At 39.8% G+C, this 27452-nt stretch overlaps 3 protein-coding genes across 6 annotated transcripts in view; 2 read left to right on the top strand and 1 right to left on the bottom strand.

Moving 5' to 3' along the window:
* Positions 1-11010, bottom strand: part of LOC122994104 (laminin subunit alpha-3-like) — a 56165-nt gene extending 45155 nt beyond the window's left edge. For 2 of the 3 annotated variants that reach the window (XM_044368609.1, XM_044368610.1), the window contains exons 1-3: positions 9979-11005; positions 9242-9394; positions 927-1044 (exon numbers count right to left, since the gene is read on the bottom strand). In XM_044368609.1, coding sequence (XP_044224544.1) covers positions 927-1044; positions 9242-9394; positions 9979-10242 — 535 coding nt within the window. In that variant the 5' untranslated portion in view covers positions 10243-11005. Of the gene's footprint in view, positions 1-926; positions 1045-9241; positions 9395-9978 lie in introns of all 3 variants that reach the window. The other variant, XM_044368612.1, reaches the window with a different exon arrangement.
* A 324-nt stretch (positions 11011-11334) lies between these two features.
* vps4b (vacuolar protein sorting 4 homolog B) lies at positions 11335-20682 on the top strand. 2 transcript variants are annotated; one of them, XM_044368613.1, is made up of 13 exons: positions 11335-11743; positions 12896-13007; positions 13307-13407; positions 15187-15298; positions 15675-15825; positions 16043-16101; positions 16270-16389; positions 16582-16738; positions 16843-16991; positions 18477-18558; positions 18643-18862; positions 18977-19117; positions 19207-20682. In XM_044368613.1, exons 1-13 carry the CDS (start codon positions 11723-11725, stop codon positions 19306-19308), a joined length of 1527 nt encoding a protein of 508 aa, XP_044224548.1. In that variant the 5' UTR covers positions 11335-11722; the 3' UTR covers positions 19309-20682. The 2 variants fall into 2 exon arrangements, with proteins under 2 accessions (XP_044224548.1, XP_044224549.1); XM_044368614.1 differs by lacking the exons at positions 11335-11743; positions 12896-13007; positions 13307-13407 and adding an exon at positions 13840-14076.
* Positions 20683-20814: 132 nt separating this feature from the next.
* On the top strand, positions 20815-27205 carry kdsr (3-ketodihydrosphingosine reductase). Its single transcript, XM_044368615.1, has 10 exons — positions 20815-21442; positions 22279-22368; positions 22680-22736; positions 22831-22896; positions 22990-23085; positions 23538-23729; positions 24077-24160; positions 24279-24362; positions 24465-24566; positions 24714-27205. The coding sequence occupies exons 1-10, from the start codon at positions 21254-21256 to the stop codon at positions 24831-24833; spliced, it is 1080 nt and encodes a 359-aa protein (XP_044224550.1). The 5' UTR covers positions 20815-21253; the 3' UTR covers positions 24834-27205.
* Positions 27206-27452: the final 247 nt, after the last annotated feature.

Below are 27452 nucleotides of genomic sequence, written 5' to 3'. Positions count from 1 at the left end.
CCTATTTACTCCATTACCAGTCAAAAGTGTGGACACACTTTCTCATTCAAGTCAATGGGAAAGTGTGTCCAAACTTTTGACTGTTACTGTATATAGTGCACTATATTTATTCTCCGCCATTTTATTTGAGTGTCTGAATGCTGAGCATGTAAATATATCTACTATATAGTGCCCTCAAAAATTCCACAATGGCACTAACAACTAACAGTCCCACAATGCAATGCTTGACATTTTATAGATGTGAAAATTACCATTGCGGGACTCTACAGCTGATGGTGAGGACAAAAAATGGCAATGATTGGTTTGTGTCCAAAATCTTGATTTGCTGCTCACTACTGAATAAACTATTTAGCGTCTATTATGTAGTGAATGAGTATATAAGGGAGTGATTTCAGACACAGCCCATTCGTCAGAGTGTGATGATGAACAAGCTGGATTTAAGATCTGTTCATTGCCAAATACTTGATAATCCCCCCAAATCTGTGTTTTTCACAGGATTTTATTAATGAGTGGTTGCTGCTGTAGTGTTTTTGCACTACACTTTTTAGAGATCACTTTCTAATCTCTTTCTGTTTATTCCAAACACCATTGTCACATCTGAAGAAAAATCCTGATACCAAGTGCTATAAACAGAAATTGTCTGAAATTGGGGATGATCTTAATCACTATTGTGTTATACAGTTGGCAATAAAGATTAGTGGCATTTATTTACAAGAATATGTTGCAGAGCTATTCAAAAACTAAGAACATGCATTTCATGCATTGTATTTACAAGGTGCAAGACTGGTCATATGTGTTAGAAACTTTAGCTGATTTTCTAGCCCATAATCTGACCAACAACTCATTTCAGTCATAAAACAAGTAATGAGAAACACTTGTTTTCTTTTTTAGAATATAATGAAGACAAATACTATATGAGAACTTACGTGCAAAATACTGCCAGGGAGTGTAGGTTTTCCCGTTGTCCACGGAGCGCTCCAGCACCCACAGGTCAGGACGAGGTGAATTAGCAAACTTGATGAGGATGTACGCAACATGGAAGAGCTAAACACCAGAACACAAAGAGCAGGATAAACAAAAGGTAGTCACAGTTCAGGGCGGATTTTGGCAAAATGTTGTTCGTTTCCTGTGCTGTACTTGCTCTATTAAGTAAGGCCCCAGTCTTGGCCAGCTGCTCTGACAATACTCTTATTTCCGTTCTTATGAAAGCCAGAGCACAACATCAGCTTGGCTGTTGTATCATCACAGAACTAATGATTTTAATGTGCCATTTCAGTGAATCAAAATCAGGACTTCCTGTTTTGAGCTTCTTTTAAGTTCTTGCAGCTTTACTTTAAGATTGTGTGACCATATAGTAAAGCACAAACAATTCACCAACATATATCAGCAGAGAGTCAATAAAAGTGGTGCAGGTGCAGCCAGGTTAGTGAAAAGACATCGGCTAAGCCCACATGATCCACATCTGTTCTCTGAACTCTCTATCTCCGCCTCCCATCAGAACCATACAAGGGCAGAAAATTGTGTCAGTGATTGTTTCTGCCAGCACTGAGCTTTCTGTCAGGCTCGTGACATTCAGTGCAGAGCGTTTTCTTTGCAGTTCATCGACATCATCATCATCAAGCCCTAAAAGCGGGTGACTTCAGCTTGACTGAACATTGTACAATGGAAAGGTAATTTGTGATAATGAAAGCTCTCTTTGTTACTGTCTGGCATGGACTTGGCATGGTTTGGAATTTAAACCCTGTGACACCAACCTGCACGTGGCACCTGCAGTGTCAATAAAAAGCCGCAACCACACCTGACCACCACACCCCTGTCTTGTTTTGTGAGGCTGGAAGAGAGTTTCAGTTCTGGCAGGGATCCTAAAGCAACATTTAACATGTCTCAAAAACAGGGTACTGTAGGCATATTTGCTAAACTTGCTAAATGGAATCTGCTATCAGGATTGAAGTGATGAATGAAAACTGAACCTAGAATATTGTGTGCTCTTTAAATACAAGACATTTCTATAGACTGTCTCTCTTTGAGATGGATGAAGGCAGGCCCACACTCGTCTAGCATCCCTCAGCACCTTGATGAAAACCCCAGCGGGCATTTGTAACATTCAGGTTTCTGTCTCTCCTTGCATGAGGCAGGCAGCTATGCTAACATATCAAAGCAAAGTAAAGCACAGCAGAGACTCTGCTGTGGAGCCATGGACTGTGTCAAGAAGGATCCACAATTATCTTGATGGATTCCTCCCCCCAACCCTGAGAGGTAATAGCCTGAAGTTCAAGTAGCTCTTGAACTGATGGATTGTGAGAGAGTTCAGAGGGCACCGGGAAAACTTTCTGACCTTCTTTAAATGTTAACAATCTCTTATAGCAAACAACAAAATAATTTGGATGCAAATCAGAAATAGCCTATTTGATTGTACTTTAATCACTGTTGCCATTAAGCAAAACAGTCAAAAATCAAATAGCTTTAGATGCCTCAATCTGACCTCACTTTAAATGGGGTGTGTCTTGAAATTAATCAGTGTACACTTCCACTCACATGCAACAGGATGCGCCAAGAACAAAAAAAGAAGAATGGCACACCCAAACAAGACGTGGGCTGTCATCCTGCTAAAAACAGAAGCAGAGCTTTGCAGACGAGCTGAGCTGCCTACTATCAATATGTTGGTTCTGCTGAGGACTGGGAGGAAGTTCAGTTCACACGGGCTGTGATGACGTTAAGGGGAAGGCCGAGGGAAGGGAGGCAGGTGGGTGGAATGGGGGGTAAAAAGGGTAGGGGGGCCAGAGACGTGCTGGCTGGCATGCAGACCCATCTCAGATTCCAAACATAGCGCCACATTCCCCTTCCCTCCTAATGCCCCCAAAGCAGAGCATGCCAATGCTTTCAGGAACCTGTCATTGACGGCAACGCACAGCAGTGAAAATCTTCTCCACCACTTGTCATGGATAGAGAACTGATAAAGATGGTAACTACAAACCATTCTCCAGTTTCTCAAGAATAACAAAGCCCTTTATCACCCATAGAGAATTGTTTCTACCCTGGTTCTGGTACATTAGTTGGCCTGTTGTCAAATGTGAAAGATAATCCCAACAGACTCAATGGTAATACTGTTCTGTCCGCTATACTTATTCTTTCTGACTGTAAAGAATTTAAAGTCATACTTAAAAAAACAAATACTTGAATATTGATTCTCATCTAGCCTCAATGTGGTGATGCTATTAACTGTGATATCTCATACCGACTTGATGCCAGTAACTGAGTGATGGTAGGAAGAATCCTCCGGAAACAAACCCAGTCAGAAACAGACAACATAATCTTGGAAGATGGGGCCTGTCTTGGCACAGCTTTGCTTAATTTCAGGCCTGACTCTCCATCTGTGTCCTGCCAGTCTAAACACACACTCTTGAAATATGTCCAGCACCTACGTATTGTTTGGAGGGAGCATGAAATATCGTGATGGCATGCTAAGCACACCAGCGCAGGATTCCACTGGCGCACAAAGACATGAAACAGATTGACAAGCTTGTGGCAAAAACACTTGGAATAACACTTGTACAGAGCCATCCTCTGCCCCTCCCTGCTTCTGTAGCCTCAGGCTTTAGACAAGAGTGTCATGCCAGGAGGTTTAGTGTAGGAGGCTGTGGGTGGGTGTCAAAAAGGTCAGGGGTTGAGCTGGGACAGGTATGGACTGTTTGACACCCACTCTCTCTCCCTCTTCTACCCCCATCTCAAATTCCTGACCTTGTCCCCCTATAATAATGGCACATATACAAGGTATAAAGTTTCCAGATATCCTTTAACCTTCTAATTGACACAACAGCACACCTAGTCCCTCGTGACCAAACACCATTTTAACAACAGCATATTAACATTTTCCTTTTCTCAGTACACTTGTAGCAATGTACAATGTGCAAATGCATTTTGACAAACACACACAGTAACATTATTCCTAAATTCATTGACCCCTGACATTTCATGACCAGTGTGTATTTATGTTTGTTATCATTTCTCGATTAATGACCCCTGGTGGTTCATGCCCTGTTTGTGTGTGTGTGACAGCTCAAGCGTGACAAATGTGCACCCTTAAGTGTGAACTGCAGCTGCCGTGCAGCTTCACATAGGATTTTTGCTCTCTAACTTCACACATGCCTGCACTTCAGGTAATAGAGCAGGGTAGCAGTGTTTCACACTCACAAAAAAAAAAAGAAAAAAGAATCATAAATATAGAAAAAAAAGTGAGGTTGCGTGATCCTTTGCTAGTTATTCTCCTTGCTGTGCCTGCCACGTGGATCCCTTCAATCATAATCTCTTTGTGTTGATGAAATGGAGTGTAATGTAAAATGGACTGGGTAGGAATTTCCCACTGGAGTTTCTACTAGAAACTGTAGTGTCTATGGTGTACAGTGAAACTATCTAATATCTTGGATCTCAATCTTATCTACAGTACCGTAATGTGTAACAGGTATGAGATGTAAGCTGGCAATGTAACGTACATAAGTACATTTTCAGCAAGTGCAGTCGAGAAGTAGATATTGAATATCCTAATCCCAAATTCCAACCAGAAGGCACCACAGAGCCAAGAGGACCAGTGAAATCACAATCCTGACAGATACAAGCCATCTGCGTGAGTCCCTGAGAGTCTGATGTTAGATCAGAGGAATGCGATTCAAAGGAGAGGAGGCATCACCTTCTGTTGGAGTGGATCAGCTCTGCCAGACAGAACACACGGCAGCCCAGAGGGGTGGAGCAGTTGCCCTCCACTTTGTAACAATGCAATGTACAACTGTTTGTCTGTGTGCAACAGGTGGACGGTGGAAGGGGAGTGGGGTAGTCTGGTGTATTTTTCTCCGTCTCCATGGCGGAATTAGTAATACAGCAACAAAGAGCAGTTGGCTAAAAGTCAAAAAAGAACTGCAACAGAAAACATACAGTATATAGCCTACAAGTTTCTACTTGTTAGCAATCTTCTCATTGTAAAAGCCTGAGGTGCGGCTGCTTCTCGAGAATTGTCTGAGCGCTTTTCTGCATTGAATACTACATGCGTGCCTATTTATGAGATGTCATTATTAAACCGTTACAAAAGCTAGAGAACAAGTTGGGCAATAAGATGTAAGCATTGAGCATCAGCGTGTTTAGGTTTTATCATGATTTACAAAGAGGCCTTGGAATTGATAAATTAAAGAAATTTTGAACTTACTATTATTACAAGTATTCTCTCTCAGTTAAATTATAAATCTTCATTACAGTTGACTGCAGACGAAGAAACTCCTCAAAAACTGCGCAAAATGCATGATGGTACATTAACATTTCAGTACAATATGTGTAACATTGCAATATTATATCTCTGCAGTATTTCTTCCCACATCTATCAGTGACCTCAAATGAAAGTAGTCTGATGCATGTAATATTATTCATGAAACAGCCTATCAAATGGGTCTAGGAAAACTTCTGTTCTCTAACACATCGCACTGCGTCAGTGATCCCACGTTAAACCCCTCAAGCTTTTCCACATCGACACTCCAGATTTAGGAGGAACAGCAGTCCAACAGTCACCCGTGATGCACTTTCCCGGCCAGACTGCTACCGCTAACTAGCACAAGGTGGCTCTTGGTGGAGTAGTAAATATCTGCTGGGTTGGCCTGGCGCCCCAGGCAGCCGGCTAAATACAGGCACTTACATCACCTCTATCGTCACTACAGCAATAGGGACATGTCTAACAGTCAATCTTGTCTCTGGGGTCAGATTGAGCCAGCTGCACTGTATGATCAAATCTTTATTACCAGGCATACTGTATGTAAACAGCAGGATAAACTCAATTTTTAACAGCAATCTACTCCATTCTTGCTCTTTTTGATTTACATATTTACAACTAATGCAGGATTATAGCCTTTACATGTTATATTATATATCTATATATATCTATATATATCTATATATATATATTTGGAAGGATGCAGTGCAGCCATGCATAATGAATCTGTCTCCACAAGATCATGCATGCATGCAAGCATCATGCGTGGTTGTAGCTGAATGTCTATTCAGCAAGAGATGTCAAGGGAAAGTGGAATGTCTTCAGTCTAAAACTTGTGTGTTTGTGTGTGTGAGTGTTTTCTGTTTAAGTACTTTCTCACCACCACATTACACCACCTCTCTATTTCTATCCATTTATGCAGTGAAAAGAGAAGGCCAGGTCACTTTCAGCAGGGCTTAAAAAGAACCAAAGAGAGAGAGTCTGAGAGCGCAGAAAGGATGTCACACAATACCGCCTAGAAGGGTTCTAACACAAAAGGGGGCGACGGCTGCAAATAAAACATTCAAACCAACTTCGGTGGGAGGTGGACCCCTAAGAGAGGGGATTAAGTTCCAGGGGAATGTCTCTAAAATTGAGTTCTTGGAAGCTTTGTCTCTTGACGAGTGCAGATCTGTGAGCAAAAGCCAAAGCCATTGCACTAACCTGAACCAGATCATTCCGTCTTCCAACTTTTTCAGTCAAGGATCTTTCCTGTCTTATGATTCTCCAGAAAGTGAAAAGCAAGCATACGCAACATCATCACCTGTTGAGCAACCAACCTATAAATCATAGATAAACAACAAGATGTTCTATAATAAGAATCCATTTAAAGCCACAAAACCACCACGCAAAGCTCCATCATCAACACAATAAACACCTGTCACCAACAGAAAAAAATCCACAGCCTTAGACGTTACATAAAGTCCTTTGGACATCAATCCAGACACAAATCAGAACTTCATTTAAACCAGTAATGTCCGATGTTCATTCAGCACCTGACACCCACCAATCAGAGGCAGCTCAGTCTGATCAAATGGGAGACAGACAGCAGTAAGCCCTGGTATGTTTGCCTCACATGGTCTACTCTGGGCTCACTCAGGCAGATAAGCACATGTGGTCAGGGCTCCTAAAATACATTCCCCAGAAAAAGGAGTGACTGGCAGTCTGATACATGGTGTAAATGTTTACCAGAACAATGGCTTGCCTACTGTGTCCTGAAAATAGTTTATCAAGGGCAAAAGTTCCCAGAAAAGTAGCCAGTATTTTGATGGAGACATCATGGGATGTACAATGAATGTTTTACTTGTTCTGGACATATGCATGGAAACAAATACAGAGATCCATTAGGTATCAACATACAATACAGTGTAGCCATGTTCACACACTTCAAACCTGCTACTGTAGAGATAAATGAGCCAAAGTCCATCTTAATTTGTCATACAGAAGTTGAAGATCATCAAGATCATTTCCTGAATGAAGGGAGGATTTGTCATGGGTCAGGGGACAAAAGCCAAAGAGCCACAAAAACAGGCAGCAGCTAGCCTGCTTGCACTGACCTGTGTAAGACATGAGACTTATGCAAGGGAGATTTTTGAAGTGATAAGTGGTTTGGAGAGTGATTGAGATTTGCAAATAGGCAGCTTAAATAATGTTCAAAGTTGTATTTCATGCCCAGCCCTGCTGTAATTTGTCTGACAAATTATTTAGTTTACTTTTGGTCAGATTTGTCTTACTTTAAACTTGGCAGACCTTGCTTCAAACAATTTTCTTTAAAGAATCACCGGAAACAGCTCTGTCAAAAAGGGCCCCTCTCTTTGAACCTCACCATTTTAACATAAACATCTACTGTGCCATGGAGAGCTTTCAAGACCACCTGTGCTGGTCTTGAAAGAAACCACAGAACCCATTCAGCTGGGTTTAGCCCACATATTTCATTGACCACATAATTTATCCTGTGGATTTTTTTTAATATCTACAAAGCTATCACAGCTTTGCATGGAACAGTCAAATGACTTGACAGCTCTAGCCATGTCTTGGATAATGCATGTGCTTGCATTTGTAGGATTTGTGAGGTGATGCCTAAAAAAAAAACTGCTTTTGAACACAAGTCATTAAGTTATATTTTGTTCATATTGTGCATATATTTTCTTTCCAAGTACACTTAATAGAGAAGCGCTTGTGAAATCAAGTGGTATTGACTGTAAGTGCTGAGTTTGCTGGTTTCTTACACCAAAAGATAGGAAGCTGAAAGGCTGTATCAATTCAGTCTGTGTCCCACATGCCAGGCTTTGTCTCACCAAGCCAGTTTTTCTGCTCCTTACACAGATTAGTTTCCCTCACAGTGTAGGTTAGAAAATATTTGTGCCAAAACAACTGTATGGGCTAAGATGCAAGGGTGGCAGGTGAGCATTGTTTACAGTTTTGGTGGTTGCATCAAATGTTCTGTGTGTGACAGGTGTGTGTGTTTGTGTGTGTGGTTGAGGTGGTGGTATTGTGTGGTTGGCAGTCATTGTCAGAGATCTAGCCATGCTCTTTATAGCACATCATAATGCAATAATGCTGCTTTCCCTGCTCCCAAATAAACTGAGCATTACCAAGTATTAAAGTCTGACATCCCTGAAGGTACTGCATGTGTCCATCCACTTGTAAGCATCAACTATATTTAGCCATGTAGGATCTTTGCTCTGCTCAGGCTGTCTAAAAACAGAGATAGAAAAGCCAACACCCTTTGTCTGACAAAGTGCCCACTGGGAGCCAAACATGCGACACGCGTGCAAGGGAGCTCTTTTGTTGCTCTCTTTTTGAAGTCTGCTCCAAGACTGGTCGAAACCCTCATCACACAAGAGATCCAAGCCTCCACCTGCACTCCTCGAATCTGATTTAACATCCTTCTGATCCCTTATCCTGAGAAAGAATTCCTCTCTTTCCTCACAGTGGATAATTGAGCGTGAGGTGCAATTTTATGGGCCATGAGCCAAACTCCTGCCAGGGACACGAGTCGTGATGGAAGCATATTTGCCAGGCAAAGGGGCGTGAATCTGATTCCTGGCAGGCATCCAACTGCAGGACATTATTCACATGATCACCGCTGACTGGGGTGATGAAGCTCAAACTTAAAACATAATCATGTAACACCTTTGGATTATATGTCAATGAAACACTATGTCAAAACAAACTCTTTCCTAGTCAGCAGAGTCTGCACCAAAAAAAAAAAAAACAGCACTGATGATAAATATTAAAATACTGCAATTTAAGACTTCACACCACTTGAGCTCTCTTCCAATTGTCTCACAGCAGCAAAGCAAGGGCCAAAGCAGAAAACACTTTTCTTCTATTCCCTCTGTAACACCCTGGTGCTATATTTTACTGTCATCACAGAACAATCATTATTCACACTGCAGGTAGCAGCAGGTAAATAGTTGTTCATAGCAGAGTAAAGTATGATAATCTCACCTGCCCAAGGTCCAAGGTAACGTTCACTTCGTTGTAGCCTATTCCTCTGGAGAGAGGTGGGCTCTGCCACCACCGCTCTGTCCCATCAATAGCATTGGTCACCGGGTAGGCTCTGTTTGGGTCCTCAGAGCTGCAGAAGTCACAAAATTGACCCTGAAAGGTGTCAAATTGCTGGTATTTAGAAACACTCACACCTGGATGATCACAGCAAACTGCATGCACATTTCACGTTGACTGGAGGAACTGGCAAAGAGCTAACCTACTGCAAAATATGAAAAATATTGACAGCAATAATGCAAGTCCTTTCAGATCTTGAGTTAGGAAAAAGATGTGGGGCATGTCATTGTCAGACTGCTGTTTTTACAGTAATGTGGGGCATTTCAGAAAAACTCATGAGGAGGCAAGACCGCTGTTGAAAGGGCATTTCCTTTCGAAAACTTGGGACTCAACAACAATGGTGTAAAACTATTTCTGGCAATTGTACAACAGAGCAGAGTTGTCAGGGTTCCCCGGGGCGCTCTAAAAACTCACAAAGTCAGACATTTAGCACAATATTCATTAAAATAACTAAACCTGTCATCAAATTTATATATTGAATCTAACTTCCTGTTCACTATATATATCAGAATACAATATCATAACGATTGAAGTGCATGGCTAGCGCGCCTATGGATTTTTTTACGCACGGACAGAACGTTTTAATAAGATCGCATCTATTTCCCACATTATTCTCTTACCTGTATATTTTGAGTGGGAAGTCCAGCTGTCGGTCCTCCGACGAGCTTACAGTATAATTCATATTTCGCTGTCCCAGCCTCATCCTGACCACAGGTTGCTGTTGCAGAGATACGAGCCCCTTCAGCAAGGTTGAAATACGGAGGACTCAAACTAAAACCTATCAAACCATCAAAAGAGTCTTGTCCGTTTGTGTCCCTGAAAAGTGTGATCGAAAAGGTAAAAAATACAGCGAGGAGATGAGCTCCTCTCATCCCTCTCGCCATGTTCCACAGTAGAGATCGCTGTAGATGCTGAGAGCAACCCGCAGCGTGCAGGTCTTGTCATCTATAGCTGTCCATGAAATGCGCCTAATGGGCTGCGCGAATTACGCGCGAGGCTCTTTCAACGGGACGACACGTCCTCTAATTTCAAACAAAGCTTTAAGTTGATCCTCTGCTGTTGACGGTGATAAGCTCCCTGTCGGAAGCATGTTTCCAAACGAATAACACCAGCTTTTCGTCTCCTTCACCAAACTGTGCGCCACACTGGAGCTATCAGGTGTCAGGCTGACGATGGTCTGAGCTCGACGCTAATCCTTCATGTTGGGCCAAAGGTCTCCTGTCACAGTTTACACAGCGTTGGCCAGCAGCGGCTTTCTTTTTTTTGCTTCTCTTTTCTTTGAACAATAAGAAACTCTCTTACCCCCCACTTAAAAACACAATGAAGCGTTTTTATTTGTTTAACAAGACTTTACGGAAAACTTTCTTGTATTCTAATTTTACAATCATCTTTCAGGGAGCCGCGTATAAAGTTGCTGTGTGTTAATCAAATCAGACACTACAGTGTGCCAAATTTACAGTATTCTGACACTTCTTAAGATATTTGAACTGGCTGCTACTTAAACATGAATGCAAAACAAAAACCAAATCGTGTATCGTGTCCAAACAGAAATATTAGATTAAGATTGGATTATTAAATTAAATTGTCATGTGGTAAATATGGCAGCTGATAAAAACAGCTTCTACTGTATGGTTTATACTTATTTCTGCTGTAATATTAATTTTATTAAATGTTTTTTTTTATTATTGTTTTAATAGTAAACTATAGTAGTATGTAGAGGAGCACCCTAGACAAATTTTCCTCAAACTTGTGAAGGACCCAACCTGTAGGTTTATCAATGGGGGTCTAAACATTATTGATCCTTTTAAAATGATCCTGCAGCGACCTCTAGTGGAGCAAACACTCATCACAAGTGACTCACCGGTTAAGTGTTTTGTTTAGTTTTGTTTTTATGTCGCGCACGCGCACACGCACGAAGCTTAAGTCCCAGGTTTTACGCTTCAGCCTTATATAACAAGAGCTTCTACAGAGTTACAACCAAAACGACTCCTTTTATGTCCTCTCATTGTTGAGGTTTACTCTCCCAAAAGGATTCTCAATTAAATTAAATAATTGTGACATTCTTAAACAGTTGTTTCTACTTGGCCAATCAAAACTAAATCACAGCACCTTGTGTTTCTTGTATTCGTAACTTGCACAACAACAATTGCATGTCGTGACTCACTCGCAGGAGGGTTTTCCGCGTCCCAGCATCGCTACCATTCCTCTGGCTGGGCAGACTGCTTTCTTGGACGCATGTGTCAGAGTTTAAGGGAGCGATAAGCAAACAGGAACTTGTTAGGCAGTGACATAGACAGGATAAACGAAACAAGACTGGCGAGGACCGCGGGTTAGATCTGTTGTTTTATTATCAGAGGACTCCTAATGGAGCCCACAAATCTACAGGTAGGATGAATACATGCCTCGAAGGAAGTTCCTTATTTGTTTATGGATAGGGGTGTAACAAGTGGAACTCTGATAGGAACAAATGCACCGAGTGAATCATAATCCATGTGTGCAATCTGACGGGATTTGACAGTTTAGTTTGTGTTTCGATATGTATTGTCAAATGTATTGTGTGTGTAATTTTCTCTTTATTTTACCCATATGTTTTTGAACCATGAGACAGAATAAGCAGTTCGCAGTTTGAGTACAAGACAGTGTTGTGACAACAGTGTTTCTGCACTGCAAGAGCTGACTGAACTCTGTCATTGACCATAAATAGTTATTCACATTAAGTCCACAGATTCAACGGCAGTCTGTGAAATATTAGTCATTCGCATTTAATTAAATGTTTTAAGCAGAGAATGTGGACAATTGATAAATGATAGACTTCATATATTACTATCTATCTATCTATCTATCTATCTATCTATCTATCTATCTATCTATAACTTATTATTTAACTGATTGAGAATGTTTGTCTATCACGTTACCAGAACCACAGCCTATTTACTTTTTTTTTACTTAGTCAGACAAGCAGCCAAAGATCTAATTATCAAATTTATTATAATATGAATGAAGAAAACACTTCATGTAGTGAAGCTGAAAAAACATCTGTGGAATTAATATCATTAATAACAAGTGAATTTCATATTGGTGAACCTGCTCCATTGTCCTGGTTTTGCACATGCAGGTTCACTGGCATTGCTTATTAGGATGTTTCATGGAACTGGGCCATCATAAATGTTATTAATTACATCTGGTGTGTTTTCTGCAATGACAAGTCAGGGTCCATTGTCACATGGTAAATTAGTAGACAGTCAATGCATTTCTCATTTTAGCACTAGCTCAAAGTAGGGACATTTGTGTAAATTACTGTGATTTATTTATAAGCTGTACTACTAACTAACTGTACTGCTACTAACTGCTATTTGTATAACAACAACACAGCACTATATTACTTTTGTTTCAGCTGAAGCAGATTGGTGCAGCATACACCAATGTTGCAAAGTCACAGGGTTTTAAGTTCACATAGAACTGAACATGTAGCAATTTCCGTAGAAACAGAAGGTATGATAGCATCTTAAAATATTAATTCATTTATAATTCATTCAGAAAGCTATTGCCGTAGCACAGAAGGCCTCACAGGAGGATCAGGCTGGGAACTATGAAGAGGCCATCCGCTCCTATCAACACGCTGTCAAGTACTTTCTGCACATCGTAAAACGTGAGTCACCATGACTAGAAACATAATGCACCTAATGTCACACTTACAGATCACATCTACATAAAGTGTGACATATCAGGTCATCTTTACTGTCTGAACATGAGTGTCCATCACTATCATTGACAGGTAGCCCAAGAAACATCTACATGAACATTACTCATGTACTAATGCTTTTTGTATGTGTGCACACATGGCACTATTAATTTTTGCCATTTCTGTAATTTGTTATGATGTGTTGTTTATAAGTTGTCTGTCACAAGAATGAATAACTTTGCAGAAAATGTTGTCCCTCCCATCAGGTGAACCCCAGGGTAAAGATGGCAACCAGAAGATCAGAGATAAATGCAAACAGTACCTGGACAGAGTGGAAGAGCTACAGGAGTACCTTGTGAATAAAGAGGTTGTTACAGAAATTAAATACATAATATTTGTTTAACAAATGTGGACATCATTTTCCATGATGATAAAATCAGAATATACAGTATGGGTCAAAACTGTGTGGATGTGCTGCAGCATGAGAGGACTGCTTCTTTTAGAAATGTTTAAACCTAATTCAAGATAAAGTGTCAGACAATTGGCAGATAATTTATGATAATATACCTCATGATAGAATGACTGGTTTAATAATTCGTTCATGGTTCATTCATAGTTTTGTATAGATTAAATTTGGTTAACCACAAACCAAAGACATCATAAAAAAAACAAGCCACAGGAACTGCAAATAATAAAAAGTAGACAATACAAAATGTTAGAAATAAGTTTTTGTGATATTTGCCTTTTAAAAACGTGGTAATGTATCCTGAACGACGCTACGTCTTGACGTCATCACATTCCGTACACGCGAGTATCGACTTTTCAATGCGGAAGTTCCCTCCTCGATCTTCCTCGGGAGCGATCTAAACAACGAAAACAAGTCTAAGAAAAACCTAGATTTTCAAGTTAACAGTCTATTTGTGAGGCTAGATACCAAACCAAAGTGTTTCAAAGTTGTCAACTCACTGCGGTGGTAAATTCGTTTCGACTATTGGACAAGTGATCAGCCCTTATGGCTACCAACAATAATTTACAGGTAAGTTGAGGACCAACCTCTGAGCTGGCTAAAACGTGTAAATAAGCTAACAAAGTTGTTTGCATCAACGACTACACTACAAAACCATCCTAGTTGTTGAATCGGAAATGTCTGACCTACTTTTATTGGGTGGTATTCGGTAGAAATGCTTCCAAAGATGTAAACGTAACATTTGTATCATTAGCTGCTAACTAGCCTTGTTAGCTCACTTCGCGTTAGCTAATCAAGGCTTTGATTCGACAGTTAATCTGTGAACAACAAAAATGACCACCATAAGCTTACATTGTGGCTTTTGTAAGTAAAAGGCTGGTGTTTTCCGTCCGTATAGTACACGCAGCTATGGCAGTTGTATAATAGCTTTTTTATGAGTTTTTATTAACTTAACAAGACGGCTAATAAGATTAACTTAACGTTGCTAGCCAGCTTGTTGTATTTGGCCTCAACAAAGATATCCACGTCAAATAGAAAGCAAAACGGTTAGCGTTTTATTCTGTAGATTGTGTTACAAGTACAAATTGTGTTACAGTTGTGCTTTATAGATACGATGACCAAAAGGAAGTGAAAGCAAGTGCATTCAAATTCAGGTTCAGGCACTCTTCCCTCAGTGTGTCTAGTGTCATCACACGGGATGAGTGAACTTAAAAGTTATGTGTTTTACATACAGTAAAGAATGGTAACTATACACCTATGGGGAAGTTACCTGCCGCTGACATAACGATGAAACTTTTCTCTCCTAACTTTGTAAAACAAAATTATATATATATATATATATATATATATATATATATATAGATAGATAGATAGATAGATAGATAGATTTACTGAATTGTTATTTATTAAAATAATGTTATCACATACCAGATCAGCCCATTGTCACTGATACCCGATCCAGCTATTTGAATCAGTATCGGACCAATATCAGTATTGGTAATGCTGCATATCTATTTTCAGTTAATTTCATAATCCTCTCTGCTTACATTTGTTACTTTGCATTGGTTGGTTGAGATGTGTTGAGGCACCTTCAATTTTTTTTTACAAATCTATTTAATCTGTATTAACACTAGTACGATATAACTAACATTGTTCTATGTCTTTTTTTTTAATTTTTAGAAAGCCATTGATCTTGCCAGCAAGGCAGCTCAAGAGGATAAAGCTCAGAACTATGAGGAGGCTCTGCGTCTGTACCAAGCTGCTGTTCAGTACTTCCTTCATGTGGTGAAATGTAAGATATAAGACAAACAGCACATTGGCATTAACTGTACTGTATCTGCAATCTGATGATGACAGCTGTTTGCTCAAATGGGAGGCCATAATATGATCATCCTTCTTGAAATGGCTGTAGCCTGTTGTAGGTCTAATTACATGTGGCCTCAAATTTCTCTAAGTGACATGCGAATCATTCTGCACACTGTCATATAAGTGGTGATAGTGTTACTAATGAAAAAAAAGTGTTTGATAGTAGTTAGTCTTTTTTTTAATACAGCTGTCGCTTCATATACTAACTGCTAAGAAGAGGGTGATGTCCCTCTTAAAAACAAATACTCAAACCTGAAATCATTTTTGTGTACCTTTTTTTTTTTTTTTCTAATTTCTGACAGATGAAGCCCAGGGAGACAAAGCAAAACAGAGCATCCGAGCAAAATGTGCCGAATACTTGGACAGAGCGGAGAAGTTGAAGGAGTATCTAAAGAAGAAAGAGAAAGCTCCTCCTGCTAAGCCTGTCAAAGAGTCACAGTCTGATGACAAAGGGTGTGTTTGTGGGTGGGGCAGTAGGATATATCTGCTCATGTGATGCAATTCAAATCTGGTGGAAAATCGATGTTCCTGATTACATATAGAAAATATAGGCAAAGTTATTTATATATATATATAAAACTTTGCACGTGTGTGTGTGTGTGTGTGTGTGTGTGTGTGTGTGTGTGTGTTGTATTTTTTTTTTAATATAATTTTATGTTTGTGTGTCCAGGAATGAGAGTGATGAAGGTGATGATCCAGAGAAAAAGAAGTTCCAAAATCAGCTCTCAGGTTAGTAAATTTCCTTTTTGAGGAATATTAGGACCACCGCAAGCTTTAATTTCTTTGATATGACATGAGGTGACATCATAATCTCGATTTCTTGTGTGTTACATACCAGCCGTCATAATATAGGTATTATTGAAACATCTCTTTAAATCTAGTATTTTGTTTTTCCAGGTGCAATTGTTATGGAGAAGCCAAACATCAAGTGGAATGATGTTGCTGGTTTGGAGGGAGCCAAGGAGGCACTGAAAGAAGCGGTTATTCTTCCAATCAAATTCCCCCACCTTTTCACAGGTACGTAATCTTATGGACATAAATAGGAAGATCATTGCTCTGAAATGATAGAATCAAAGATCTTTGTTGCATTGAGCTGTTGAGTCAGGCTGTAGAACTGACAGTACATCACTGAGGGAGTAATGATGTTTTTTCCTTGATATTCCTTAAACACTAATAAAGTTTAAATCACCCTTTTTGCTTGACTGATAGGAAAGAGAACTCCATGGAGGGGGATCTTGCTATTTGGACCTCCAGGTACAGGAAAGTCATATCTGGCCAAAGCTGTTGCCACAGAGGCAAACAACTCAACCTTCTTCTCCATCTCCTCGTCTGACCTTGTCTCCAAATGGCTGGGAGAGAGTGAAAAGTGAGTCACATCATCAGTGACACACAGAAACATGAGTTAAGCATAGAAACATGATTCAGCATGCTGCTCTTTACTTTCCTTAAAGCTTCTCATCTGCTTTCCAGGTTGGTAAAGAATCTTTTCAGCCTTGCCAGGGAGCACAAACCTTCCATCATCTTCATCGATGAGATCGACTCCCTGTGCGGCTCAAGAAGTGAGAACGAGAGCGAGGCTGCTCGCCGTATTAAGACAGAGTTCTTGGTTCAGATGCAGGGTAAGTCTGATGAGCTACAGCAATTGTTTGTGATTGTTTTACCACAGATAAAATGAAACTTATTGTCTTAAATCATTTCATTTGAGATATAGTTGTCATGTCAGTAGTACTTCAGCAGTATTCTGTGGAATCTAAAATGGCAATTTAAATAGTACAGCTTGTAGTTTCAGGCCCTTTCTTCATCCTGCATTTTTACTGGAATCTCTGTTGTTGCATATTGTGGGATAAACAAATATGTCAGCATATAAACTCAAGCTGTGCACAGGACAAAATTATAGCTGCAGTGTGCAGGTTAGAAGGTATTGATGAGCATCCTTGAAATATTTGGTTGGTTGGTTTGTTGATTGTTCGGTCACTCAGTGAATATGTCCAGTGGTTGGCTAAACATTCAGATACATGTGTTCAAGTTGCCTAGCCTTTGTTTCAGAGCCTGGCAGTGGGTGGACTCTTCTCCTGACTTCTCTATATATCCACTCATATATTACTAAGTAAAGCGTAAAGAATTTAAATGTTAACTGAGCGTTGAATCACATTGGACAGTAAATTGCTTCTACAGCACTATAAATCATTGTTCAGAATCAAACATTACAGCTTGCTGCACTCCTGGCCACACCTTGAAACAGATGTCAGAGCAGAGATATGCTCTCCGACAAGTGAAATAAAAACACCTGTTATGACATCACTGATTGAGGTGTGGCTGGAAGTGAAACATTTTTTGCAGTGACCTTAAAGGTAAAAAGAAATTATAGCCACTTTCTCTATTTTAGTTAAAAGAAATGATTAAACTACATCCCACATTAAGTGAAAAATGTGTATAATAGAGCAACACTTCATACATTAAACATCCTTAATGGGATTCATAGTTCACAATTTTATTTGGATATACAAATAAAATTGACAAATCAAGGGGGTGGAATCAAAAAGATGATCAAATGTAAAATATAATGCAGTCCATTACGGAGGTAATGCAATAAATTATTGATGAAGCTTGCTTATCTATTTATCAGCTTTGATCTCTATCAGTTGTTGTGTTTATATGTGTCACATGTTCAGAAACTTGCTTAGTTTACAAGATGCCTCCCAGATCCTTACACGTCTCATCTTATGATCACTTTAGTTTGAAGATGACTACCTTAACAGTAGCCACACATTAAATATGTGGTATATGCTGTGTTAAATAACACTTCTGCTCTTTTTCCCTGAAGCTAAATATTTCATTTCATAAAAGTGTATTCATTTTATGTGAGGTGGCACACTGTGGGGAAACCCAGAATAAACAGATTTGAATTGAATTTGATAAGTGTTGAACACGAGGAACAAGTGCACCCCATTTCTACATTTAATGGTCGTTGCCTTGTGATGTAACATGTGGTCGCAAATCTGTAGCAAGCCAGAGGGGCCATCATATGTCAGTGAAAGAAGACTATCATTGTTGAGATGTTAAGTTTTAAGTGTGTTTTTACCCTGACCTTTTGTTTTTTGAAGGTGTGGGCAACGACAATGAAGGAGTGCTGGTACTTGGGGCAACAAACATCCCATGGACTCTAGACTCTGCCATCAGGAGAAGGTACTTGTTATTAGTTAATGAATACTGTTTGTGACCAGGTTGTGTTTCGCTTGTGCTCACTGTACATCAATGATACCACCTCAGATTTGAAAAGAGGATCTACATCCCGCTGCCTGAAGAGCACGCCCGCTCCTTCATGTTCAAGCTCCATCTGGGCTCCACCCCCAACAGTCTCACCGAATCTGACTTTGTCACTCTGGGCAAGAAAACAGATGGATACTCGGGTGCAGATATCAGTATCATTGTCAGAGATGCTCTAATGCAGCCAGTTAGGAAGGTCCAGTCAGCAACCCACTTCAAACGGGTATGTCTTTTAACACATATGTCACTGGTTTATACTTTGTGTGTTATCGCTGACTATGACTAATTGTCACTTTTGTTTCCTTTCTTATGTTTTGAATTAATTTTGGCTCACAAGGTACGAGGGCCATCGAGAGACGACCCCAACGTTATTGTAGACGATCTCTTGACCCCTTGCTCACCTGGGGATCCCAACGCAATTGAAATGACATGGATGGAAGTCTCTGGGGAAAAGCTATTGGAACCTGTAGTTTGCATGGTAAGGATATAAAGATACTATATTTCTATTTCTAATTTCTATGGTAATATACCTGCATATGAAAGTTATTTTTTTTTTCTTCTTTTCAGTCTGACATGCTGAGGTCTCAGTCCAACACCAAGCCAACAGTTAATGAACAAGATCTGGACAAACTGAAAAAATTCACAGAGGACTTTGGACAGGAAGGCTAGGCAGGATGTTTGAGCCAAGCCAAACCAAAGCAAAGGAAATGCGATTGTTTCTCTTTACTGTCCTTGTCCCTTTTTTCTCTCTGTCTCATAGTAACTATTCACCAAGCCTTGTGGTTTGGTAAGCGGGCAAGATTACTGCTGCTGATAACCACAGAAAGGGTAAAACATCTAGTGTTATTTGAGATTCACTACTGTCCAAAGAAGCTGAGCTAAAAGCATTGATACAAGAGGGTTGTTTGAATCATGCACTAAAGGTATTGATGAGAAAAAAATACCCAAGAAACTATCAGCAGAAATACAACACGATATTAGAAATTTGGCTATTGAAATAAAGATAATTTATTTTATGTGAGGACCAGCTCTTGTGTCCTTATGTTCCAGTCAGGGTACATCTCACTGGACCAATAAATGCCCCTTACATTTTCTCTATTTTGTATTCAGAAAAACAAGCATTTATAGTGTGTATACGTTATTTTGTGGAATGTATAATTCGTAGGCTGGGGAAGTGAAACGGGGCATGAGTTCATTGAATTTGTTGTGGTAACATGTATTCATAGTCTCAAGGTGATGGACATTATAGAGTTTTAAGACAGAGATACTCAGGATGGGAGCTGTATTAGGCCCTGGGGCAATTTTGGATAGTCTGTTCAGTTTTCTAACAAATGACAATTGTATGCTGCGTACTGTCATTTGAATTCTACACAGCTATTAGGATGGAACACCAAAGGTGCCAGACCAACCATTTTATCATTTTCAAGGACTCAATAGCTTTCAATTACTTTGTCACTCAGCTCATGGGCTTCTTTTTTCATGACCTACTGTACATATCTCCACAGGCTTTGCTTATCATTCTTAACTGCAAAAAAATTAAGCCTTATATATTAAGATGAAGTCACTGAGAATTTTGATAAAAGAAGACTGGTTTTAAAAGTTGGACACTGATGGCTCAGGTGAAGAGATCATCTTCTTGTACATTTAACAACATAGGCATGCATCTCAAAGCATGAACTTTATGTAGCCATAAGTGGCAGTGTGCACAATGTGCCTTCTAGAGAAGCTGCAAGATTATTTTTATTGGCTTATTTCGGAATTGGTTGTGATGCTTAGATATGAAGTGCATTGTCACTACAACAAAAATGTATTATACTTGCACATTTCATGTAAGTTCTTTTGGAGATTGTTCACAACTGTACTCTTTTGCTCCTAGGGCATGCATACTGTTTCTTTGAGTTTTGATGGGGAACATCTCTTCTTTTTACTGTAAATGTCTATACATATAGCCAATTCTTGAGCCTTTTCTTTGTAAAGAGGTCACCCATGCATACGATTTTCTGTTTTTCGTTTCCATAATGTAAATAAAAGTCATAGCTACGTCAAAAAAAGCTGTTTACTTTTTTGTACCAAATTCATCACTGACAAAGATTTAGAATCGAGATGTAGGTTCGTTATTAAAGGTTTCACTATTTAAAATAGCTAGTTTTTCACTGTTTTAGTTATAAGTCAACGTATCTGGTGGTTGGTTGGGTGTGTAGGTAGGTGTAGCTAACTGACACGGACACGACGAAAGAGGAAGTGGAATATTGCATTATGGGAGTTGTGGTTCATGGGCACTTAACAGCTTTGGGATTCCATAGAGACGCTTCGGGTTTGAGAACTACAAGTACCAAGTACGGCCGTCAAGCGTCCGTTCACAGTGCACAGTTCGATTTGTTTTGGTTTATGCAGACTGTGCTTTGTCCCGGGGAACCAAGGTCCACCGCGTAACTTTAACCTGGACATTACACACCTTTGACTCGCTGCCAAACCCTGGAACGGCTCCTCCTCCGAGGTCTGTGTTTCACAACCCCCTTTTCCAGGGCCGCCGCCTCTCTCGTAGCTCCGTTATCAGACCCCAGAAGCTGGCCTGCTAGTTAGCAAACAAGCTAACGACTGCCAGATTTCACCCATGTCCTCTGAAGAAGCGTTGAGCTCAACGATCACGGATTGGCTTTTCATCAATTCCTGGTGGCTCCTCCTGCCATTCATCATGCTTCTTGTAGTTGCTGCCTTCATTGTTGCCTTTGTGTTGCTGTTATACATGATATCGCCTCTCATTAGTCCCAAACCTCTGAAACTGAACGGGGCCCACGTCGTGGTAAGTGCATCAGATTGCTACTTGACTATTTAGGTCGGTAACGTTAGCTAACGTTAATTTATCACTATAGCTTTCTAGATGAGATTTAGGTATTTAGATAGCTGGGTTTACGTTGTATAATTAGATTGCGTAGGCATGTGAGCACTAAATTAACAGTAACCATTAAAAACTTTTTGATGGTAAAAATATATTTTTCTGTGTGCCGAATTGTTAACGGTCGTCATCTGTCAGTCACGATGAGTGACACGCCCACATAAATGTGTTAAAAAGCGTTATATTTAATGTCATAACTTAAACTAACTCACTTTATGAAGTATTAGGTGAACCTAGATAACAGTAAAGCTATCTAACACAACTGCAGTGACTAATTAATGTATAATGTTGTTTTTGCTAAAACTGATTTAGAGAGGTGTTCATTCAACTTTATGTTTAACTTTGTGGTGATCAGGGAGATTTGTTAAAACATCTTTCAGTATGCCATTGAAACAGCACCACAAACTGCAGCTTACATCCTCTAAAATGACCATGAATCAACACCTCTTTGAAGCATTTTCAGCAAAAAGTGATCATTATGACCTTCATGAAAGTAGGATTTCCTGCAGGGGTGTTGTATTAGACTGCATTAGTTTTAGCCAGATGTAGTTACTAAATAAAGTGTCCATTGATTTTAGTTTAATCATTTCATAATGCATAATAACCTGGATAGCTTTGGTAAGTCGCATAGCCTTTTGGAAACATAACATTTCCAGTTTACTTGCCACTACAGTCCATGTACTGAACAGTCACTCTGTATTTGACCTCTGATCAATGATCTTCTCATCCATTTCAATTTTCAGGTGACAGGAGGATCAAGTGGGATTGGAAAATGCATCGCAATTGAGTGCTACAGACAAGGAGCCTTCATCACTTTGGTGGCTCGAGATGAGGTGAGCAAAAACCATATTCAACCAGTCATTCCTTTGTGTATATCTTAGTCCTAACCTGTTTGTTATTTTAGCAAACAAGTTTGATGTCAAACATGGTGCAGCATGTTTTAAAGATGAATTTGCTCCATATCAGATGAAGGATTATGCTCCTCTCATGTAGAGAATTTACTGTACACTGTGTTAATACATGTACCTGCATATGAGCATCAATGTATTGAAGATATCTTATATTTTAATGTAGTTTAATAGGCTTTTAAGCATATGCATGAGTTTGCATAGGAGAGTAAACATGCACTTTTTCCTTCCTGTAGGCTAAATTGCTTCAAGCAAAGAAAGAGCTGGAGAAATTCGCCGTCAATGACAAGCAGGTATGTGGCTTTAGTGTGTATTTCATACATGACATAACAGCTATTGCCATTTTGCATTAGATTATATAAAATCTTGTATAATTTCTGTATTTAGGTGGTGCTTTGCATATCAGTGGATGTTTCCAGTGATTATAACCAGGTGGAGAGTGTAATAAAACAGGTAATGTTATAATCTCTGCAACAGTGGATTATCTCAGATTCTCTTGGATAATTTCTTTCTGATATATTGAAGTTGGTTTTTCCTGTTGTACAGGCTCAAGAGAAACTGGGGCCTGTTGATATGCTCGTGAACTGTGCTGGAACGTCCATTTCTGGAAAATTTGAGGAAATGGAAGTAGACCGTTTTAAAGTAGGTACCACGGCATGTAACCCAAGACACAAATATCGTCTTGTCTATGTTCAGAAGTCAATAAGCTGTTCAAATATTTTCACTGCTCATATCTACAACTGAGCGATAAATAAGAGCTTATTTTATGAATTTATTATACTCTATTCTAAAAAGCTCTTTTGAGTGAGGCTAAGGTTTTATTTTATTTATATATAGAAAATACTGCCTGTCAATAAGACACTCTAAATACCTTTGTGACAGTCAGACCAATGTGATTGACCAGCTTACTTAAAAACCTCTTGTCTGATTTAGAAACAAAACAATCCAGAACAAGACCAACGTGATACATTTGCCACAGAACGGTTGCTTGAAAATGTGTGTTATGTAATATTTTCCAAGAAAGGAGGTTTAAATGCAGTCTGCTGTCAGTCGGAGGAGATCATTTCTATGAACCTTGGCCTCATTTCCAACAGCGTATGATGGAAGTGAACTACCTGGGCAGCGTTTACCCAACACGGGCTGTCATAACCACCATGAAGGAGCGAAGGATGGGCCGCATCATGTTCGTTTCTTCCCAAGCGGGCCAGATCGGCCTGTTTGGATACACCGCCTACTCCCCATCCAAGTTTGCTCTGCGTGGCTTAGCAGAGTCACTGCAGATGGAGGTGAGTGTTTGGCCTCTTTCGCTCGAACACCCTTATGCACACAGATTCCCTCTACACAACATGTAAACGCTTTTCAGTTCAAGGTGACTTCACAATGCATCTAGTTAAAATGTTTTAGCACATATCTGTTCTATTTTTCCACTGTTTTGCCGCTGAGGGGAGATGAGTTTTACGTCATCTTGTTTGAATATTGTAATATGATTCCCACTTTACACATAGGGGGCGTTCATATTTCATTGTATCTCATTTTAAAGACCCTTTGTGTATAAAATGATATGTAGTAATATTGCCATGGTAAAATGCTAATGACATATTGTTGAGTGAATGTTGCTGCTCTTCTTCTGCAGATAAAGCCATACAATATCTATGTGACCGTGGCTTACCCCCCCGACACGGACACCCCAGGATTGGCTGAGGAGAACAAGACAAAGGTAAACATTTCTCATACAGAGTAATGCCTCTTTTTTTTTTTTTTTATAGAGACATAGTTCCATTTATTTTTGCTCCTATTCAAAGTATTTTTCTTGTCTTTGTCCTATTCTGTCCTAGCCTCTAGAAACCAGATTAATCTCTGAAACCTCTGGAGTTTGTCAACCAGACCAAGTGGCCAAAATCATCGTTCGGGATGCGGTGGTAAGAAACTCTGTTCGTCTTTCAATGAGCCACCGCTCTTCCTGTCCAATTTAGTTAACGCTTAGTGAATTCTTCTGAATGTTTCTCTGTTTGATCACACAGCAGGGGAACTTTAACAGCTCCGTGGGTCCTGACGGTTACATGCTGTCAGCCCTCACCTGCGGAATGTCACCCGTCACCTCCATCACAGAAGGTCTTCAGCAGGTATAGCCATGTATTGACCCCATAGAAAATGAGACAATGCATCTTAAGGAGTTCATCCTGATATAATAAATTTGACTAACATTGACTAAAGCACTGCTCCTCCAGAATGCGGTTGATATATTTTAATTCTAACCTTCTTCTGTACAGATTGTTACTATGGGATTATTTCGGACCATCGCCCTCTTCTATCTGGGCAGTTTTGATAGCATCGTGCGCCGCTGCATGATTCAGAGGGAGCAGATGAAAGCAGCTGACAAGAGGGAGTAACAAACAGCCTTACCTTCTTCACAGCCCAACGCTCATCCTCCTCCTCCTCCTCCTCCTCCTCCTCCTCCTCCACACACACCCTCCGTTCCATCCCCTCCTCCAAGCCTGTGCACAACCGTAGGTGGTGGCGGGGGGGGGAGGGAGGGGGCAAGCTTTGAGTGTATTTCTGATTTCAACAGGTGGGATGAAAATAAAGTGGCAGATGTTTACTCTTTGCTTGTACAGTGACACAACGCCTCCATAGACTTCACAGCCATTTTTGATTTTTCTATCCTCTCAGAGAGCATTCCAGTGACTTTTCAGTTTAATGTGGTCCACGTGCTTCTTTTTGTGGGAGCAGCCTTACTTTAGGGGCATGAGGGCAGAGTAAACATCCCGCAGGCTTGTTTTTAAAGTAGGTAGGCTTTTTGAACAACTGACAGCACAGATAGCAGGCCTCTCTGCCTCCACTCGCACAGTGTTTATTGTGTTTTTTTTTTTTTTTTCCCCTCACAGAGAGGAAAAGCAGTAGATAGCCTGTCCAACCGGTTATGCCAAATATGGCTCGAAATTCTTTCCCATCAGGGGCTATAATGACAAACCAGAATGACAACTCGCACTTTTTGTCATTCTGTTGCATGTATCACAAAACTAGGTCCACCTTTTTTGAGAAATTTACAGTTTTCTCCGAATAAGCCCCCTACTTCTGTACCACTTTGTACCACAAGTCTTTGCAGGCAAAGCATCCTCCTTTTGGACTGAATAACCTCTGTGTTTGAAACCGGTTGTGACCCTCAGTGTTTTGTTTATGCTGCGGGATGTTTTGTTTTTGTGCTCTATGTGTGAACCAGGAACAGTTCTGAACAGTTCTCGTCAGTGATATCAGCGAGAGAGAGAGAGTGTGATGTTTTTAATTGATTTTAAAATTTTACTAATGCAAAAACATCATTTCCAGAAAATAATAATAGTCAAAAATTGCAGACGCAGTGTTGGGGTGAGGAGTTTTGAGTGAACTGTGCGCGTGTCTTTGTGCGTGTTTGTGTTTGCTGTGACTGAGCCAACCCCTGAGGAGAGAAAAGCCACTGGATTTTTATTGTCTCGGGAATAAACACACCAAATTATTTTCTCATCATCCCAGCTTATTTAAGAAAGGAAAGCAGGTACTATGGGTTGAAGCCATGAAGTTAATTGATGGAGAAAGAAAAAAAAAAAAAGAAAAAAAAAAAACACCAGCACAGGTGATTTGACTTTTCACTTGTGAATTTGACCAAGTTTAATACACATTTTCGTCCATTCTTTCATTTAATGTGTGAAAGGACGCGTATCATTTTTACATGCAGTTTTAATGCGTCAGTGCACATACTCAGCCACCCCAGTGAAGGTCCAAAGTGGTATCCATAATTGGTTGGGGTGATCTAAGTCAGGTCAGGGCAAGACTCGCTGGTTCGAGTCATGTCCCTGTAGGTCTAGTGAGGGCGCTAGAGATTTGTTTTACATAAAGGCCAAAATAGTAGAGGGGCTTGCATGAAAGAGTGATCCTCGTCCCTCTGATTTTGACCTGCTGTCACCCTGTCATTCACAGTCGGGACTTTTGTCATTCCCTAAATGACTCTATCGATTCCCTCCTGATTTCTGTCAAGCCTTGAAAAAAAAGATCATATTTACCATATGACCTTATTGTTTTACATATAGAGGGAGGAAAAAGTACAATGTCGACTCTTGCAAGTCTTCCTTCGGTCCATCACAAACGGGGAGAATGTACTTTAATACAAAGCATACAAATCAGAACATAGGAATATTATTTTTTAAATACACTAATATTCGAATGCCAAAATGTGTTAAGACAATTTCTGTAGATGCAATGCATTTATTTGAGATTTATTATTTCGATGTTGCTGCTTTGTTGATCTTAGAGTTAGTTTGTTAAAGCTGTGGAGCAGTGTGGGGACCCATTCTAAGCCTTAAGACATGACTACTGATAAAGCTAATGCTACAAGAATGGACCCGTCCACAGGACAATGTGGCTTAAACCCACATGTGGTTTACCAGTTCATTTAATATGACTTTTCAGTGTGAAATGCCAACTGTTTTTTTTGTGTGTGTGTGTGTGTGTGTGTGTGCGTGTGTGTATTTTGTCAATTCTAGTCTTTGTATGACAAAAAGAAGCCTTACTGAAACCCAAGATATGAAAGTGAGAATGGATGACTCATGTTTGATGATGTTCTCATTTGATATTGGTTAAAGGCATACTGTCCTGCACTCAAGAGCTTTTCATCATTGTACATTTTATTGCTTTCAAAAGTTCTCTTTTATCTTGAGGTAGCAACACATAGTTGATAGAACATGTAGCCCATTAAAAAAAAAAAAAAGCTCTTTTGTTTTAACACCTTTAAGCTATGCAAATGAAGCCTATGCTTACGATATGTTTGAACATACAGTCAGGATTTGAATTCTGTAACAGTCACGCTAGTTTCCCTCCCCTATTTAATGGTGTCATCATCAGATACTTAATATGAGAAGTATTGAACATGAAAGTCATAATGTACTCTTTTGTTTCAATCTTTTTCTTGCTTTTTCATTTTCTTTTTTTTTTTCTGCCAAAAAACTTAACACCTTCACCTTGTGTGCCATTGAAAGAAA

This window comes from Thunnus albacares, chromosome 12 (genome assembly GCF_914725855.1).
Source record: "Thunnus albacares chromosome 12, fThuAlb1.1, whole genome shotgun sequence".
Lineage (NCBI taxonomy): Eukaryota > Metazoa > Chordata > Actinopteri > Scombriformes > Scombridae > Thunnus > Thunnus albacares.
This window is presented reverse-complemented; position numbering and strand designations above follow the sequence as displayed.